This window comes from Merops nubicus, unplaced genomic scaffold (genome assembly GCF_000691845.1).
Source record: "Merops nubicus isolate BGI_N331 unplaced genomic scaffold, ASM69184v1 scaffold19929, whole genome shotgun sequence".
NCBI classification, from domain to species: domain Eukaryota; kingdom Metazoa; phylum Chordata; class Aves; order Coraciiformes; family Meropidae; genus Merops; species Merops nubicus.
The window spans coordinates 31,457-49,777 of NW_008629187.1; the positions used below are offsets into that span (position 1 = coordinate 31,457).

The 18,321-nt window shown below is 36.2% G+C and overlaps 1 protein-coding gene across 1 annotated transcript in view; it reads right to left on the bottom strand.

Annotated features, from left to right (window-relative positions):
* Positions 1 to 15,211, bottom strand: part of PLCE1 (phospholipase C, epsilon 1) — a gene marked incomplete at both ends in the record, with an annotated part of 46,477 nt that extends 31,266 nt beyond the window's left edge. Inside the window, 2 exons of the mRNA XM_008946925.1 lie at positions 1,021 to 1,166; positions 14,895 to 15,211. Coding sequence (XP_008945173.1) covers positions 1,021 to 1,166; positions 14,895 to 15,211 — 463 coding nt within the window. The remainder of the gene's footprint in view (positions 1 to 1,020; positions 1,167 to 14,894) is intronic.
* Between the last annotated feature and the right edge of the window lie 3,110 nt (positions 15,212 to 18,321).

Here is an 18,321-nt window from a genome sequence, read left to right on the forward strand (position 1 = left end):
CTTGTGCTGTGCAGATGCATTAGAGATAAAATTAAGCTCTTAACTGGCTTTGCATTTTCCCTCACAACTTACAGGGCTAGGGAGACTGTGGATGCATTTTGCTCAGAAAGGATCCCAGTGCCTATGAGCTTTTCAAGTGTTTCAAATGTGTTTTATATACCAAAAAAGTAAACATATAGCTCAATGAGAATCCTTACTAAACCACAAAGAGCAACTATACAAACACTTTAAAGCTTTGTTACACAAACACAATATACAAGCAAGGTCAAAGCTAAGAGATGAGAAATGTGATCTTAACTCTTTGCTGTACAGTCCAATTTGCTCTGGACTGCCCATGCAAAGGCACGACTTTCCTGCTCACTGGCCCACGTGAAACAGCAGTTCTGGAGGAAATCTAGCAACAAATTTTCTTTAACTCCATACTCTTATCTTTCTCTTGGAGACACTGAAGGTCTGGCCGTATAAGACCATGACAGCATGAGATCCCAACATCAGTCACTATAAGTAAATTGAAAGGGTTAAAAAGAGGGGTTTAACTGTTTGGTTAGTTTGGTTTGGGGTTGGTTTGTTTGTTTTCTTGTTGTTGTTCTTGTGTAGGGTTCTTGGGTTTTACAATTTAAAACTGACCCTTTTAAAACAGTACCATGATTATGTTTCACTTGTGTTCTGGAAACTCCAACCCCCATCTACATTAGTTTCATTAGATTAGATAAACCACAAATGCATTGTTATCTTCTTTTTATATTTTAAATATTTCTGTTTTTAAAAAAAAAAAGTTTTCTAATCTAACATACTTAGCATGTATTGGGAAAAACGATGGTGTCTCCAGAGAGTTTGGAAAAAGATGTTTTTTAGCATGCTTCATTTTTCCAAAAGGGATTACTAGAAAGTCACAGGGTGAGATTATAGATTTAGCCAAAGACTTCCGTTTAGTCCACTGTTCTCCAGAAACATCTGCTTAACGGAAGCTGGAGTGTAATCTATCACTTGAAAGTCATGTTAAAAGAGAGTTGCCAGTACCTTAGCCCTGCCAGAAATTCCATTACAGCATTGTAGTTGCCCATATTCCAGCAGCATTTTGCCACATGTACCAAATATGAGAAGACCTCTCGTTTCTCCTCCATAGAACCTGCAGTCAGGATCAGCCAGGTAACCCACGAGCTCACCTTGAAAAAGAAAACAGGCAGCAGAGTCAGCCAAAGTGATGTAATTTGGAGCATTCACACATACTTGATGGATAACGTGAGGTTTTTTTGCTTCTTTCCATCAAGAGGATATCAGACAATTCTACTTATACACTTACGGCCAAATCACATACGCATTGCAAACACCTTACACACAGACAAACGTTAAAACAGTTAAATATTAACTACAAATATCTACATTAAACAAAAAAACTACTGTATCTTAATGTAAAATATTCTGAATATCCATTCAGGCCACAGAAGAAAATGGGACAGCTTAAGGAGACACTAATTTCTAAAGCTGCCAGACATATGCGGTGTAAATTCTCATTAACATAGCTTACAAATCATATCTTACTAATCACATCAAATAACCCTTGTTTGTACAACACAAACAGTGAAAGTTTATAAACTAGAATTTTAAGTTTCACTTAATTTCACAAAATTGGCAATTGTATTTCATGTACAAATTTGTTCATTCCTATATGTACGGAACATTTAAAATAATTAACATTGTTTATGCGCAAGATCACAAAAGAAGTAGACAAAAAATCCCACCCACCTTCCTAAGTGTGATCATACTACCAACTTCTGTTTGGTGATTAATACCAGAATAAGAAATTAACTTATGACATGATTCTGTTTGTTTATAAATAAATAAAACCAAACCTTCATTTTATCAGTGTGTAGATTTTCTTTCCAGCTTATGTTCCCACAACATCCATAAAAAGTAGCTATATTTCACATGGAAACCTAATTTAAACCAACTGTTCCTTTTTACAATATGATTCCCTGGGGGCTTGGTTTTTCTCATTGTGTAAACACTTAGGAAGCAATAAACATGATTTGTTTACTGACACTAAGTTCCATTCTTTGGTCCTGAAGGATTCAAGTGTCTACAGACAATACCAATGTGAGGAAAGGCTTATAAAAATCAGAAAATATTATTTCCCCCCTGAGAGGACATACATTTCTATTTTAAAAAAATCGTGCATGTGAAATAAAATGTATTAGTACTAACAGGAAAAAAATAGCCACTAAAATATATAAGAGCTTCCATTTATACAGGTCTATACAGACACAGTGTTCTGAGCCTCTCACTCCTGAGGGAGAACAGTCAAAGAATATGGAAATTTTGTTACTGTTTAATCTTTCTGATGTCCAAATCAATCAAGAACAACAAATGAGAAATGTGCAGATGACAAAACAAGCTATAGGTCCAAAATATGCAAGGTACATGTGTGTTGAAAAAAACAGTGCACTTTTAAGACTGAATTCCTGAAGCAATGAGGTTATAAAAACATTCTGTCTTTCATGCGGTTAGGACATACTCAGGAGTACGTACCATGGGGGTGTGGATGCACTAATACGATGTGAGGATCAGGGGGCAACAGACTCATTTAAAAAGTGTTCCACCTGCTCTAGCCCTCATTGAACAACTTGGGTATGGAAGGCAAGAGCTGTAAGAAACCCACTTCAAGTCTAGTGGTAACTGAAAGAAAACAGGTTAACTACTGTTTCAGTGTCTACTATGCGGTTTTATAACTAACATGTAACAACAGAAAAGACTAAAAGGAGACAACACAGTTTTCAACAAAGGTAGAACAAGTACCACATTCCAGCATTGTACATGCAAAAATGCTCAAAAAGCTTTGCCAAACACAGTCTTAATGCATTGTTACTGTATAGGCCATGATACAGAAATAAATAAATACTGTTAATATTGGCTGCCCTGTATAAGATACACATAATCACTGCACGGGCTCTGAATGAAAATTTGATTTTAGCTGAAATTTGATTTGAGGTGCTCAGGTGGTTATTTCGAAAACGTAAAAACTAAATGAACAAAGAAACGCATACCTGAAGAGCATGAGGGGGGGAAGAAACAAAAGCCCACAACCAACCAACCCACCCAAAAACCAAACAACAGAGCACTATATGACACAGGGGTCAAGCAAAGGCAAAAACAGAATAAAAGGTAATAAAATAAATTCATTAAAAAAACAAGAAACTGAAACAAAACAGTTAAATCTGTGGTTCAAGGTTGGCATAGATTTGTTTGTGTATGCTGGAATAAAATTAAATATTGTTTTTGGATATTATTCCCATTTTCCAGAAGTGACTCTGTTATGGCATCCAAATGCTAAGCATGCAATCTCACAAATAAAAAATAACGTTTGGTATGAAATACCAAGTGTGGTAATGACAGTTTGATTAATTTGTGTTTAAACATTTTAAAGAATAATGTAAATTTAAACAGATCTATTTTAATCTAAGGTAGCAAAGATGTAACGGTCAGGAAAAAATAGTATCAAAAACTGATAAAGAATATCTAAAAAGGCAATTGAATTCAGTCTCCTAACCAAGAAGCAACCTTGAAACTAGGACAGTTACTTGTTGAAATGTTATTTAATAGAAAGTTTAGGACTGCTATAAACGGTTATGAGGAACTCTTACAAACACTGCAAAAGCAAACAAAAAATGATAAAGGTCAGCAAGAACAAGCCTTTGCAGCCTGAAGATGGCATATGTATACGTAAGAGAAAAATAAGGGTGCAAAAGGCTCCAGTCGCCCATGAAGCTTATGCTCACTCCTCTTGCAGGACAAGAACGGGCTTACAGAAAGAGTAGAAAACATTTTTAAGTATCTTTCATTAAACAAGAAGGAAAAATAAAGTGTTTCAAACTCTAAAACTTAAAACAGAATGGGCAAAGGCAGCTAAAATGGATTAGGGAGAATCATGGGACAGAACTGAGCATCTAACAGTAAAAGCCACTTCTGAGAATAATGGAAATGCCTGCTTTAGAAACATTGGTATTTTCATTTTCCCTGGAAATTGGGAAAGTGTGAGGAGCAGGCTGGGATACTTCAATCAGATGCAGATAATGGTAAATTAAATTTGTCTCATTTTAAGTGTTAATAAACTTATGAATGAAACAGATTTGTTCCTTTATAGGTGCTACAGACTGTTTTGACTTGCACCTCTTCTATGTCATATCTAGCAGCAGCCAGGAGTATAAATTGACTCTTCTGGTAGTTCTGAAGAGCACTGGTTCTCCATAAACTTTCTATTAATTATTCAGAAACTGTTGGTTGATTAATCTGAATGCATCATGCAGCCCACTGGAAGGGGGATTATGGGCTTCTCTAAAAGCCTAATAGCCTGGAACCCTAAAACTGATTTCTTGGAAAGTTTCAGCAGTCTGAGACTCAAACAGAGATGATTAAAATGCGACAGTATTGTCAGAAAGAAGGGAGCAGGGCAAAGGAGCTGTGAACCAAGGTCATCTCCTTTCATTCAGTGAGGGTTCTGCCTAGTGCTGTGCCTAATATCTGCAAGAGCTTTTCTACTTTTAGCTTTTTTACTGAAGATAGCTGGAAAAGGAAGGGAATTCAGTCAGATAACAAAGCTGAGGGGGCATTTCTCCAAAAATAAATGTGGTCCTATGGCCCAGATAGGAAACAAACACAGAATTGGTATGTAGAACTATCAGTAATCCACTTACAATGCCAGGGGAGATTTTTCTTATAGAACTTTTAAAGGTAGGAGATCTAGCTAAGTCAACAGGCTTTAAAGAAGCAGAAAGTTGAAGCTTAACCTCGGCTGCCTGAGGTCACTTCCCAGCACTGAACTCCTTGAAGATTTTATTATGCCCAGGCAAACTGAAACAATGGATCCAAGAACTTTATCAAGAACAACACTGTAAAGCTCTTCAATAAATGCATACTGGAATAGCTTGTGTATCGCATTAATTTGAGATGATTACTCAACATGGCCACAGGTAAAATGAATCACGTACAAAGAACGCTGAAATGCAGGTAAATTGAAAGGACTCTGATCATCAGGAAAAATCATTTATGCCAGCTCAGAGGAAACTTAAGTATATTAAAGCATACACTCACCAAACAATACTCAGTAAACATACTCTTGAATTTTGTGATTTATTGATAAATACGTGTGCAGTCTCGAGTATATTCTCAAAGGTATGTCACCAAGGAACCACCAAAATTCTCAAACAACTCTATAGCTGCTAACAGATGCCTAAAATACCTCATAATGCATATACGACATTTTTGCTGCCTGGGATGCGTATGCTTCCTCTGCATAGATGGTGTTCAACAAATAAACTTTTTAAGATCTTAATTTAAATGGAAGTTCATAAGTGGGAATCCTTAGGGCACCATGACAGAAGGTACATGTTTAGTTTTAACAGGCAGAGCACAGAACTTTGGCCTAATGGAAGGTGGTTGTAGCTGGGCATTGAAGTTGGGCATGGAGATGCTGTCCATGTACACCTACATTAGATGCAGATGAGAAGCAGAGAACAACTCTGTATATGTACTTATTTCTTCATGTCTATGGAATTAAAACAGAAGTTGAATTCAAAACCTTGGTTTTTTCCACTTCAGCAAGCAAGTAGCACAGCCAGTATTTTGGAGTGGCAGAGTTTGTGTCACTAAAACCAGCTGTGACTCCAAAAGCAGTTTTCTAGCAGGGGGAGTAGAGCAAAGGGAAGCTCCATCCTAGAAGGCTCTGACATCTGGAGACTTCAGCCAGCTGGGTACAGAATGGCATCTCCTCTTGGAGTAGCTTATCGTTGGTTGGATTGCAGAGCTAGCTACCTCTGCAGCTGTATCACACCTGAGTAGCACCTAAACCAAGGATGAAGCACTACCAGCCATCAGGTACATCAGCCATCTCCCTAGTTATCTGGCTGCCACTACAGCAGCACAAGAGCTTCAAACCTCAGGGAATGCCTGAACCAGCTAGCTCTGGGACCACAGACAGCAAACCCCAGCCAAAAAAGTGTGCACCAGTAGCCTTGCCAAGAAGATCAAAATACATTGTGAGTATTGCTCAGAATGAGCAGGAATGCTTTTTGGACCAGGTTTTTGTGTCAGATGCCACTTTAACACCAGATCACAAGCTACATCATCAACATATTCAGTGTTATTGCTTTACTTTTTTCACATTCAACTTACATATTTCTGTTCGTGTAACTCATGTTGAATTCCCTTCAGAATAGAAATCATCACAGCAAAACTAAAATTAGATTTTTGCTGCACTGCTTATGAGTCTGAAAAGTATGAGAAAATGTATCCTTGCTTCGTTACTATAATTGACACAATTGCAAGACACAATAAAACTTGCAAATTAAAACATGATCCACTTTAACAAGTTGATAGTAACATCTGTCTCTTTATTCAGATAGATAAAAATGAGTGCCCTTCAGCATTAATACTAATTGCACATTCATATCAAGTAACAAACAAGCATAATCAAACCAAATAATAGATACTTAGTTAAGGTTTAAGTATTTTCTGGTGCCCTAATATGGAGAAGCACTGACGTGTTGTGCCAAATTATTTTCAGATATAGTGTAAAGTAACCTCATTTGAAATTTTCAGAGGTATAGGAGTTCTCTTTTGAATCTGAGTCTGAGCAATGCAAACCGTAGCTGCTCAAGCATAGTAGTACAGGCAGATCTGTACAATTAGAGTTTTTTTAGAAATTTTTTTAGATCAGCTTTTACTATTTTAACTGCACTATGCACTAAACTCTTCTTTTCAAAAAACATTTTTTAGAAGGTTTTTGGCCTTATCTTTGACCTTTTTGGCCTTATCTTTGACCAAAGTTTTCAAATAAATTCAAGTTAGATATTGCTAATACATTTGCATATTATATCTGAGTATTAACCTTCAAATATACTGTGAGCATTTTTAAGTCAGTGACTAAGTCTCATTCAGTGTTTCAACTCACATGGAATTTCTCACAACTGTAACCACGGTAGACTGACTTTAGGATAGACAGTCTTCCTTTTTCATGACATCACATTCCTAGAAGGCTCCAGGGATTTCTGTTCTGATTTTCAGATTTCCCTTTTAATTTGTTTGGTGGTTTTTTTTGTTTGTTTTGTTTTTGGTTTTGGTTTTTTTGTTTGTTTGTTTGTTTTGTTTGTTTTGTTTGTTTGTTTTTGTTATGTTTTTTCCTTTTTTTTCAAGTGATTAGGCAGAAAAGTTCCTATAACTCAACTGTCAGAAGTAGTAGGAATATTTTTTTCAATCTTATACAATTTTATTAACAAAACAAACCCAACCTAATCTTTTAAATATAGGAAATCCGTGTCAATGATTCAAAAAATAATATGATCCTATGCTTTTGATCACCTAATCACTGAAGTACCACTGATTTAAGTTGTGTCATGCAGGTAAAAATCTCCTATTTTGTCAGTTTACTGATGCTCAGCTTCTTTAATTAATAAAACATGAAGGATGTAAAAGACACCCATGATGGAACTTAATCCTCAAGGTATGGCACATGACCTTGAAGTTCTTACAAATGTAAGCTACAGGACTGTTTACCATTTACTATACAGGGATCCTGCTTCATGTAGTACACAGGATGGAACAGCACTTAATGCACACTGAACTATGAACTGTACCCCTAAATTTGCCATGGATTTACTTTACTCTTTTTTTTTTTTCTAGTCTTCTAATACGGAAGACTATAATAATTTATATATATACACACAAGGATTTATCATCCTTTATATAGCTGCTAGAGAATGTATTCTGTGAATGGGAATTAATGGATTGTTTATCTTTTATCAGAATGTAAATGCAGAGGTGGTATTGAGGGGAGAAGCTATTAAGAATCTCCACCTGCAAAGCCCAGTGCTTTATCATTTGTGTTATTTTACACTCATGTCCCAAGTTCTTAAGTTTTATACGGCTTTTACAGCAATCCCCAAGCTACATACTTCAGTGGGTGATGCTACACTGAAGAAACTGCCTTCTGTTTTTACATTACATTTTTTAGTTAACTTCATAAATACTTGAGAAGGAGCTCTCAGACGTGAAGCTAGCAAACACAGCCATCTACCTTAAGTTTAACACCTACCATTGCTGGCAAGTAAAAGAAAATCATCTGCATTACCACAAAGTAAGATATATACATCATAATCTGAAGAGTATGAAAAATCCATGCTAAAAAAACCTCATCAGATATCGTGTAGTATTTATGGCACAACAGAAGAACATACATTATCTTGTTTAAAAGCAAACTCCTAGTATATCAGCATACCCAATTTCTCCCTCTCTAAAAAAAAAAAAATTAAACCACCTTTCACAACATTACAGTCTTTCCACAAAGTAAAAGTGTTATTGAGGGATATTATTTTTGTAAAGCTATAAGGACCAGGTTCATGTTTTGGAGGCTTTTTAAAACACTAGCAGTATGCAGCATTAGCACTAATTGCTGTCTGTAATGAGTTCCTTTGCGCTGCTAACCATGCACAAATCCATCAATGCACACTGATGAATACAAGGACCACAGAACATAAACCAGACTTGGTTTATTTTGCATAGGTTTCATTAAAATTTTATTATTCAAATTTTTGGCCTCTGGTACAATATGCAAGAATCTTCAGATGCCATTTTAAAATCTGAATATTTTAAATTGCATATCTTGCGAACAGATGGTTCACTTTACATGCTTGAGTGAAATTATATAACCTTACAAAGAACATTTACCATTTTAAATCTGATTAAACACCATTCCAAACAAGGACTGGAAAGAGTTCGATATTTGTACAAACACAATCTTTTTTAAAGTATTATGCAAACCCATTTAGGCATTGCAAAAAAATGCTGAACTAAGAGACAGAGCGCAATATTTATTTACATTCCATTATTTCAGGAAAATGATATGTCTCTGTTTTGCTAGTCAGGATTTAAATTTATGTTTTGAATGAACAATGAAGGAAACTTACAAATATAAACCATTCAAAATGAAATTATCATCCCTTAGTGTCCTAAATAGATGTATTTTTAATTCACTTTACTGAATATAAGAATGACTTAGTGAATGATGAAATCACTCCAGTAGCAGTGCTATACTGGACCAGTTCAAACATTTTTACTTTCTTAGCTTACTTTCTGGCAATTCAGCTGTCAAAAAAAAAATCACCTTATGTATTGAACTTCTTTTGCATTTTCAGTTCCATAGCAGAACTATGTTCTGACAGCTGTTTGAATGATCTTTCAATCCGATGCAACTTCCAATCTAAGACACCGCAATTGCTTTCTATGCATATCTCAGCATGGAAAATTAAACATTTCATTTTGTTTTAAGTTTTTATTGATTTTCTTTTACTTGAAGCTGTGGCCAGAAAGATTAAGTTACAAGAAACTCTTCATGTTTATATGAAGCAATGCTTGAAATTATTAACATAATTATAACAAACATCCATATGAACATAAATGTGTACAACATGTACCTTGAACTTATGTTTCTGTGGTTACTTTGCTGGTGAGAGGCAGAAGAGTAAAAACCATAAACATGCAAGAGTCTGGGAGGGTAAAGATATAGAAAAAGACACAGGTTCCCAGGGAGACTAGCACACCATAAAGGTATGATACCAAGTAAGGACCACATGGCACTTGAGGTAAAAAAGCAGGGCAAACATAATCAGAGAAAAGAACTAAATGAAGAAGAGAAAGGCACAGTAGGCAACAAGGAGAGATGGAAAAAAGTAAGTTGTTACAGTTCTCAGGGTCCTAAATCACACTTATGTACCACATTCCTAATCTCTTCCCAGCTACTAGGTCTCTTCTAAGTCTGCAGAATCTCTTTAATAGCTTCCTCCCACAGTTTTTATGCATCCATGAAAACAAAACTTCTGGTAGTGAGTTCTCTATCAGAGCAGAAAAATAATATAATTGCTATTAGAACTATTATTATTATAATGTGCATAGTCTTAAGAAAATCCAAAAGCCAATAGTTTTGCAAAGCCAGATGTTACTGTATTTCAGTCTCCTCTTCCCATGCTAGCCACTAATTCAGAATCAGCTTCTAATGACATTTACTAACAGGAAAAAATATCTGTCTTAAGCTTCATCCGCCACCTTGCTCCGACAAGGCTCTGTGATCAATTTGATATTATTAGAAGCAAATGAAATACCAGCTGTGTCTCACTGATGAGTACATGTTGTGCCCAAGTCTCCACTATCATGTAGGTACAGTTCTAATCAATCGTTTAAAGACTATGGGCTTTATTTGTAGTTGGAGATAGTGAATGCATATAGCCCAGAATCCTAATGACAAAAAAAAATCAATAGCAAAATACCTTCTATATCTGTGTATTTTGGCTACAAATATAGCTTTAAATTCTTCTAGCACAGTAAAATAAAATGTGTCTTTAAGACTTAAAAGTCTTTTTAAGCAGTCAGCAGGATGCATTTCTTTTTAAGCAGCCAAACCAATTTATTTGTTTTAATGAATTCTGAAATACGTGTATTTTAAATCAATTAGAAGCATAGTATCATTGCTCTCAGTTCTGTTCTCCTCATCAAATACCTGATAATTATTCAATACTAATCTATATTCTTTCTGCAGCATAGTATATAATCATAGTGATTCAGAGTACCTTTCATCTGCATGCCTCATGTTTCTGTGGTTATCCACTATTTTTAACTTTCCCTTTTTCAAATCTACTGCACCCACTTCACATGTTGAAAAGTTCTCTAATTCTTTATATTTTAATTTAACTTCAGCTTTATGTACGATTTCTTAAACAATAGTGGCCAGGCTTTCATTATACAAGTTATTTAAACTTCAGTGGCAATCTCTACTGTTACTACTTCTCTCTATAGTACCTCTAGGAAGGTAAAACCTGAAAAAACGTCTATATATGTAAACATTACATAACTTTAGTTATTGGGCTATATATCATAGGAACTTCTATCTGTCCAAAAACTCTATCAGAAACAGTAAATCCTGCAGAGAAACTGCAGCATTAGCAGATCATAAGATTCTTATTTTCCTGTGAATATTTTATTTCGGTGTGAATTTCTTTTAAAACCCAAAACTTTCAAAATACAAATGAAATACAATCCGAGAGCGTATTGCATCCCATTGTGTGGTGTGCAAGCATATAACTCATGATGGACATTTCTCACAGCACATTTTTGAAATACGTCTAAGCGCTCAAGCTCCTTGTTATGGCAGCCACCTGGATTAACACAGCAAGTAGTAAATTGATACTTGGAACCCATAACAGGAAAAGACAGAGAGAAAACCACAATGTCTGAATCCCCTTTAGTAACTGTACGTCAGGTCTAAGCTTAAACAAAGGCAGTTTCTGTTTCCCAGCCTCAGCAGCACAGGATTTGGCAGTTGCATGTTCATGGAGGGCTTGACAGTAGCTTTAATCTGTGTCATCCATCTCTCATGTCTCAACACTACTCACGCTACTACAAGTTTTTTCCCTATCATTCTTGACAGTGAGAAGAAAAAATGTATACAAGAATTGGACCTAGAGTGCTATAATTTGCATCTTTATGAACATTAAGAAAGGTAATCTATTTCTCCAGGTTTTGTTATTTATTTAGGCCATAAGCCTATTCAACTTAAGTCAAGGAAGGAGCTCACACATTCCGCTTTAACACGAAGTCCTTCTGGCCTGTGGCTCAACCCTAACTTTTCTCCTTGCGTGCTAAGTTACTTGTGATGCAGATTTATCACTATGTGCTTCTTAACTTAGATTCTGAATTTTTTTTCAGTCCTTTTTACACTCTCAGGATGTTAAAACAAGCTGTAGGTATAATAAAACACCGAAGCTGGCACAAACTCCAGCTACTGTCATCCTGCATTTCTACAGAAAAAAAAATTTTAGGAAGTACTCCTGATGGACCATCAGCATAATGTGATCACTGAACCATTGCCAGTAGTTTGAGTCAAAACACTTTATCCAGGTAACACAGCAAAAGAAAATGCACATTACAGGCTTCATCCAGTGTTAGACAGTATGCCCACTGTTACACTTTTCCACAAATGAGAATTGAGTAGGAAAAATAACAGCAGTTATTTATTGCACATTCAGCTGTGCTGTCTTCAAGTACCAATTTTTCCTAATGCAGACAGCAACTGATTTCTGATTCGGTTCTGCAGTTCTTCATAGACCATTTCCATGCCAAATGCTTAAAAGTGCTTTCTCCTGCTTAAGTCTTTCCTATACCTATTAGACCCCACTAAAGTGTAAATGCTGTAATACATATTAAGCAACATTTACCAACAGCAAACAGAAAGATTCAGACAAATAATTAGAAGATATTCATACTCTACGTGTCTTGCCAGTAACAACATTTAAATAATTCACATCTAGAAAATAAGTTTTGTAGCAGTAAGCCTATTTCAAGGATAAGGTAACCATGTGATGTTTCCCAATATCTACTGCTTGATTTTGCACTCCGCAGCCAGTATGAATTTGCAACTTCAATCATGAAGAGGGGTTTCTGGGAGTTACTAGAATTTAAACAGTAATTAATAGCAACATTTACTTCAATAAATTCAATTTTTTTTCCCTTATTTTTCAAACTGTCTTTTCACATTTTAAGATATACTTTAATAATTTGAAAATATTTTAGTCTTCATTATTTTTATTAATTAAGAATATTCCTGCAGCCCTCATTCAATCTAAGCTTCCATTAAAATGCCAGCGTTTTTTTCTCTTAAAGAACTTCTTTTGTGCCACAAAACAGCAATTATTGACTGTCATGTTAAACAAGTGTCATAGTTCCTCATGAATACGTAGTAAGCATCAGAAAATATTAAATTGCTAAAGAGCACACTGCTTTATGAAAAATCTTCTGTATACTATAATTGCTCATTTAACAGAACAATGGTATGAAATGATTTTTTGTTTTCCTCTTACATATCAGAAGCCTGTCATCCTCAAAGTCATTCTGGCTCCCACATTATAAATACACTTCAGTTTTTCTATAGGCAATGCCAAAAAAATCAGCAAGTGCTCACTGTCTTTTGCCAACAAAAGCATGACTCTCTGCAAAAGAATTTTCCTGCCATTTATAAACTAAATACATTTGGAAAGTTCATGCTTGTGATTGGCTATGGCAACTGATATACTCCATCATAAGACAAAGCAGATAGCAAAACAGTCATTTATTACAAGCAGTAAATAATGTTCAATAACTCCATTTAAACATATAACATCTATGCTGAAAAAAAAGTTACTCCAGATTACACTTAAAATAACCTATTGCACTAAATATTACATAATCTATGCACTGGGTATTCAGAAATCAATTCAAATTATATGAAACACCATCCTGTAACATCATCAAACAAGTAGTGGTAGACTAGAAGAATTGCAAAGCCACAAACCTCTAACACTAAAAGATGATGTTGGCTATTTTACCGAAAGCCAACATTCATGTGAAAATTCTCATTGACATGGAACAGTCTCAGTCATTTCTGACACTTCTTCACCACCTACTCACTCTTCAATTCTGTGACTGTTCAGCATCATAATGCATGATGGTCAATCTATTTTGTACACCCAACTGCAAAGCCTCCTAACAAACTGCTCTGGCATTGTGCCTCACCAGGTGGCACTAGGCATTGATCACTTCACCTTTTTCCCACCGCCCTCACTCTGGTGATCTGGTAAGAGGAGCAGCACAGGAAGGAGGACCCTAGCTAGGTCAGCCGCTAGATTCCTCTCCAGCTATGCAACAGCCACACTTTTTCCTAAATACAAGAACTAGAGCTAATTTAAACAATTTTTAGGCTCTGTCTAAAGGCTGAATATTGTAGCTGCAACTTTTATTTATGTTCCCATAATAGATTTAGCTGAGAGAAGTCAACATATTTACACTGTTTTAGCTCCCAAATCTCAATAACATGCAAGAAATAGGAACACTTCAAAACATATTAAAAATTCAGTCACTGATTCTTATTTGCCCAGGAAGCAGGAAATTCACTGGGAGTTAATATACATTCTACTCTATCTACTTGATTTTGTGATGCCTTTTTGATATCTGCACAATTTTCATCTCTTATTAAAGCATAACAATGCAGTGGGTAATAAACTAAAATAACATAAGTCAAGAGTATGTTCATTTTATTCCACTTCTATGAATCTAGAAACTGCTAACATTTCCTATGGCTCACATACAAAAAAGGAACAAAGAAAATTTTCTGCAGCTAAAAAATGAAGTTTTATTTAGTGTTTTTTTTTTGTTGTTGGTTGGGTTGGAATTTTGGGGTGGATTTTTTTTTAGTTTTCCCAATCCTTTCTCAATTTTGTATTAAATTCATCAGAAGATCATCTTACTAAAACTAAAGCAAAATCTTAGTGAAGAAATCATGACTTGTCTTATGGAAATGTGACATGGCAAATAACACTTCTTTGAATAACAACATTCAAGACACACACAGTGATTAAATAAATAAATAAATAGTGCAGATTAGGGTAGTTGTATTATACAGAATAAACTTCTAGTTTATAATACGTCTGTGCTGACTCCTAAGATCATGCTTAGTCTACAAAAATCCAAACCAAATAAACAGAACTCCAACTTCTGAACAGAATAATAAACTGACAGAAAGTATACCCCATACTGTCAGTATAAATACAAAGAAATAAGTCTATAATTTTTTTTCTTCCTGTTTACTTTACAACTGCAAGAAAAACTGAGGCTGCCGTTTTCTAAACTCACTGAGCAAATCATTCACATAACTCCTATTAAATTCAGGGGAAGTTATTTAGCTAAATCTGGTGGTCATCTCAACTTACATTATAAAATTTGGCATTACAGCTAATTTCAGCTCTCTCAGATAAAGAAAATAACTAATCCACAAGTCAGGTAATAACCCCTATGAAAAGTATTAAAAAGTTTTGCCTTACCTCATTAAACCTTGTCACAAGATCTTCTATAGCATTATGTTCACCATTGGGGGAAGAAAGAATAGTAGCAGATATGGATGCTTTAATAGATGGCAGCTTGCTTTGACATTCAGCACTCCCCAAATCCCTGGTTAAAAAGCAGAGGTAGTCAATGGGTAAGACTTTCCGGTAGAGTTCCTGCTCCTGCTCAGTCAGAATGCTGGCAACCTCCTCTGGGAACTGGATGAGATGCTGCAGTTCGATCAGCTCTTTGCTGATACCAGCCACGTTGGAGGGAAGGACACTGGAGCCAGCCATAGATGTACACGCTTGACGTTCTAAAACAAAACAAAAAACTTATTATTATGTTTTGCCTTTAACTCTTGGACTTGTCTATGCAAGAGAAGGACAACTTGTCCTTTTTGTTCTGTTAAACTGTTCATTTGTGTATTCATCAGTACACTCCTTCCTAACTACTTTACATTTAAACAACCTAAAACTTCTGTTAGTTGGGGTCTTTCTGCATATCTCTGTATCTGGTATCAGGTAGACAGCTGGTAAGGGTTTCCTGAGATGGGTAAGCTACCCGCCAAAATGTGTTTGCTTCCTGATTTATCCAAACACTTGCTTCAATCACCTACAGTCTTGTCAAAACTTCTAATGAAAGGATCATCTGGGCAGGCTGCTTTGCCTTCATAGTAGAGTCAGTGGTACAAAAAGTTTTGAGGCCTTGGCTGGGGCATTAGAACACCACCACCACAAGAAATAACATATAACGCTCACCTAAAACCAACTGGGTCGGCATTTTTCTTCATATTCCTCTTGCTGTAAGACAGAATTTCTCTGAGCTCACCTCATTGTGAAACTAAACATCCAAAGTTACAAAATGTTTTTCATTCCTCTGGGAAAATACATATATTTGGGAGTATGCATGTTTTATCCGTTATTACAAAACATTCATGGTAGTTTTAGAATATCCTAGCAATGATGTCCCTTGAAAAATAAAACTTTTCCTAAGAAGGAAGAAGCAAAGCTTTGTAAGACCGTGTGGGAAGCCTGAAACATCAACACAATGATTCCAAGACTGTGAGTATGAGTCTTCTGACTACATAAGTTTAGAATGGGTTCTCTGAACAATAATTTTTCAAGAATTACTTAAATGTATAAACAGTCATAGTATACATAAAAGGCTTCTGAAAGAGCCCAAAGAGTAATTGTTTCTGTGCCTAGACTGGAGAAGAAAAAAGTCATGGACTTAATTTGCAACAAGCAATATCCTGGTTACTAGGGAGGAACAGGTATAACTTCAAGGGTAGTGAAGTAATGCTGTACAATATTTGCAGATATCAAGAAATCTCTGTCACTGAAACTCCTGCAAGAAAGATCAGGTGGAATAAGACAGTTAAGAACACCATGTCGACAAGTCAATATTGTTTTGAGCAGCAGGTAAAGTGCAGGGAGTTTCTGGGCCTCCTTTCAGTCTTGTTTGCTTTGATACTACATGAGATTCCAATTCTGTTTTCTACTTCAAACTACGCGGAACACTTCTGGAAGATTTCATAAGAAAAAGCTCTTGAAGCTCATTTGCACTGTTCTTGACTTTGCAACAGAATATAAGCTAGTGCCAAAAGAAAACCAGTGCAAAATGTAATGTTCATTTTATATTTGCAAAACCACAGTTTCTTCAGAAAGAAGAGGATATGGAAGACATGACGCAAACATCCACTACCACCCCTTTGTTCCCCAGAAGTTGCAGTGCCTCGCTGACCCCCAGTGCATGGCAGCTGTTCTCACGCAAGGACTTTTCTGGGAAACATGAGTTGCCCTACCAGCCAGGAGAAAGCAGAAAAAGTACAGCCTCTCCTTGTGCCTCACTGCTGAAACTGAGGGTGCACAGACTGTGTCTACATTGTTAACTTATTTTAAATCACAAAGGCACTTCTGAAGTGAATCTCTCCAACAGCCTCACTTACTGTTCCAGTCTTGGAGCACACAAAGGGGATCCATTTCAGGTGAAACTGCACCAGATGATGCACTCCAAGGAGGCAACTAACACACTGCAATTGCTAACAAGATGCAGCTGTCAGCAGCACCCAAGGCTCTGGAGAGGACACCGAGGTCAGGAAAGGCCAGTTGGACCAGACAGCTCACACCATGGCTTGACTGCAGATAATCACATAACGAAGGACACAACAGAGCAAGTTGCATGGACAATGCAATGCAACAGAAATACCAGAGCTTTACAAATTCAAAATTATTTAGTAACTACAGTTATAGACACTTCGTACGTATCAATATAGTAGGAAAGGAAAGCAGTGCCTGTTCCAGTAGTGATTGATGGAAGATGGACAACATCAGTGAAGATGAGCTGCTCACTGATGCACTGCTTGCCGACAAGATTTAGGGGGCCATTCTCACTCATTCACCTTCTCCATTACAAAGTCAACTACAAAAACTGAACACATTCACACATTCAACAGATCTACATTCCACATTGACTCAGAAATCCATCTGTGCTCAAAAACCTCAAAAACTGACGAAGGTTGACACTGAATTGGCAACATAATAGTGTGGTGTTCAGGATCCTGCCTTGCCTAAGTACAATCAGCCTTCAGGCTCCACTTATTACAGCTTCTCACATCTAGGAACAAGGCTCAACACACTGAAATGACTAGAGGTAATAAGGTGGCTCCACAGTGGATCTCCAGACTGCCAAAAACTACTAGGAATATCTCCTTTGAATTTTATGTCACTAGACTGATTGCCCATTGATCAAGTCCAGCAAAAAGCTAATGCAGGGATTTTGAAAGCCTTTAATGAACATGTCATCTTCTGTAATGAAGACTTCAGAAGCCAGCTTCCTTCTAATAGAAAAACGAAGCTGTCAGAAAGAAAAAATTTTTGTGGACGCTAAGCCAAGATGACTCAAGTCAAGAGATCTAAACAAGATCAACCACTAGTATCACCGGATTTGGGAGAAAACAGAAAATAAACTTCTTCTTGATTCAAAAACTGAATCTCAAACTAGTGTTTCTCAATTCTCCATTGAACTGGAAGAACCAAACAAGTGCTGAATCTTTAATGTAAGAATCCATGAAACAAGCTGCTTCAGCAAGAGTACAGCTGATATCCAAGGAAAGGCACACAGGCACACACATTCAAACAGAATTTATAAAGTTCCACAGCTCATGGCTAAAGTATGGATATAAATATTGAAGAAGTGGAAATATAACATATTTCACTTGACTATTTGTACACCTGTAAATACTTCTTTCATCCATAATACACATTGTTACAAGTTTTGATTAACATATTTCATTATATTAACATATTCTCATTTTTTATCTTCATTCCAGTCTTCTGTGTTTTATCAGAGAAAATCCAGGATCCTTATTCTCAGTGTCACCATCCTCCATGATTTACACTCTGCACAAGAGTCTATTTTTTT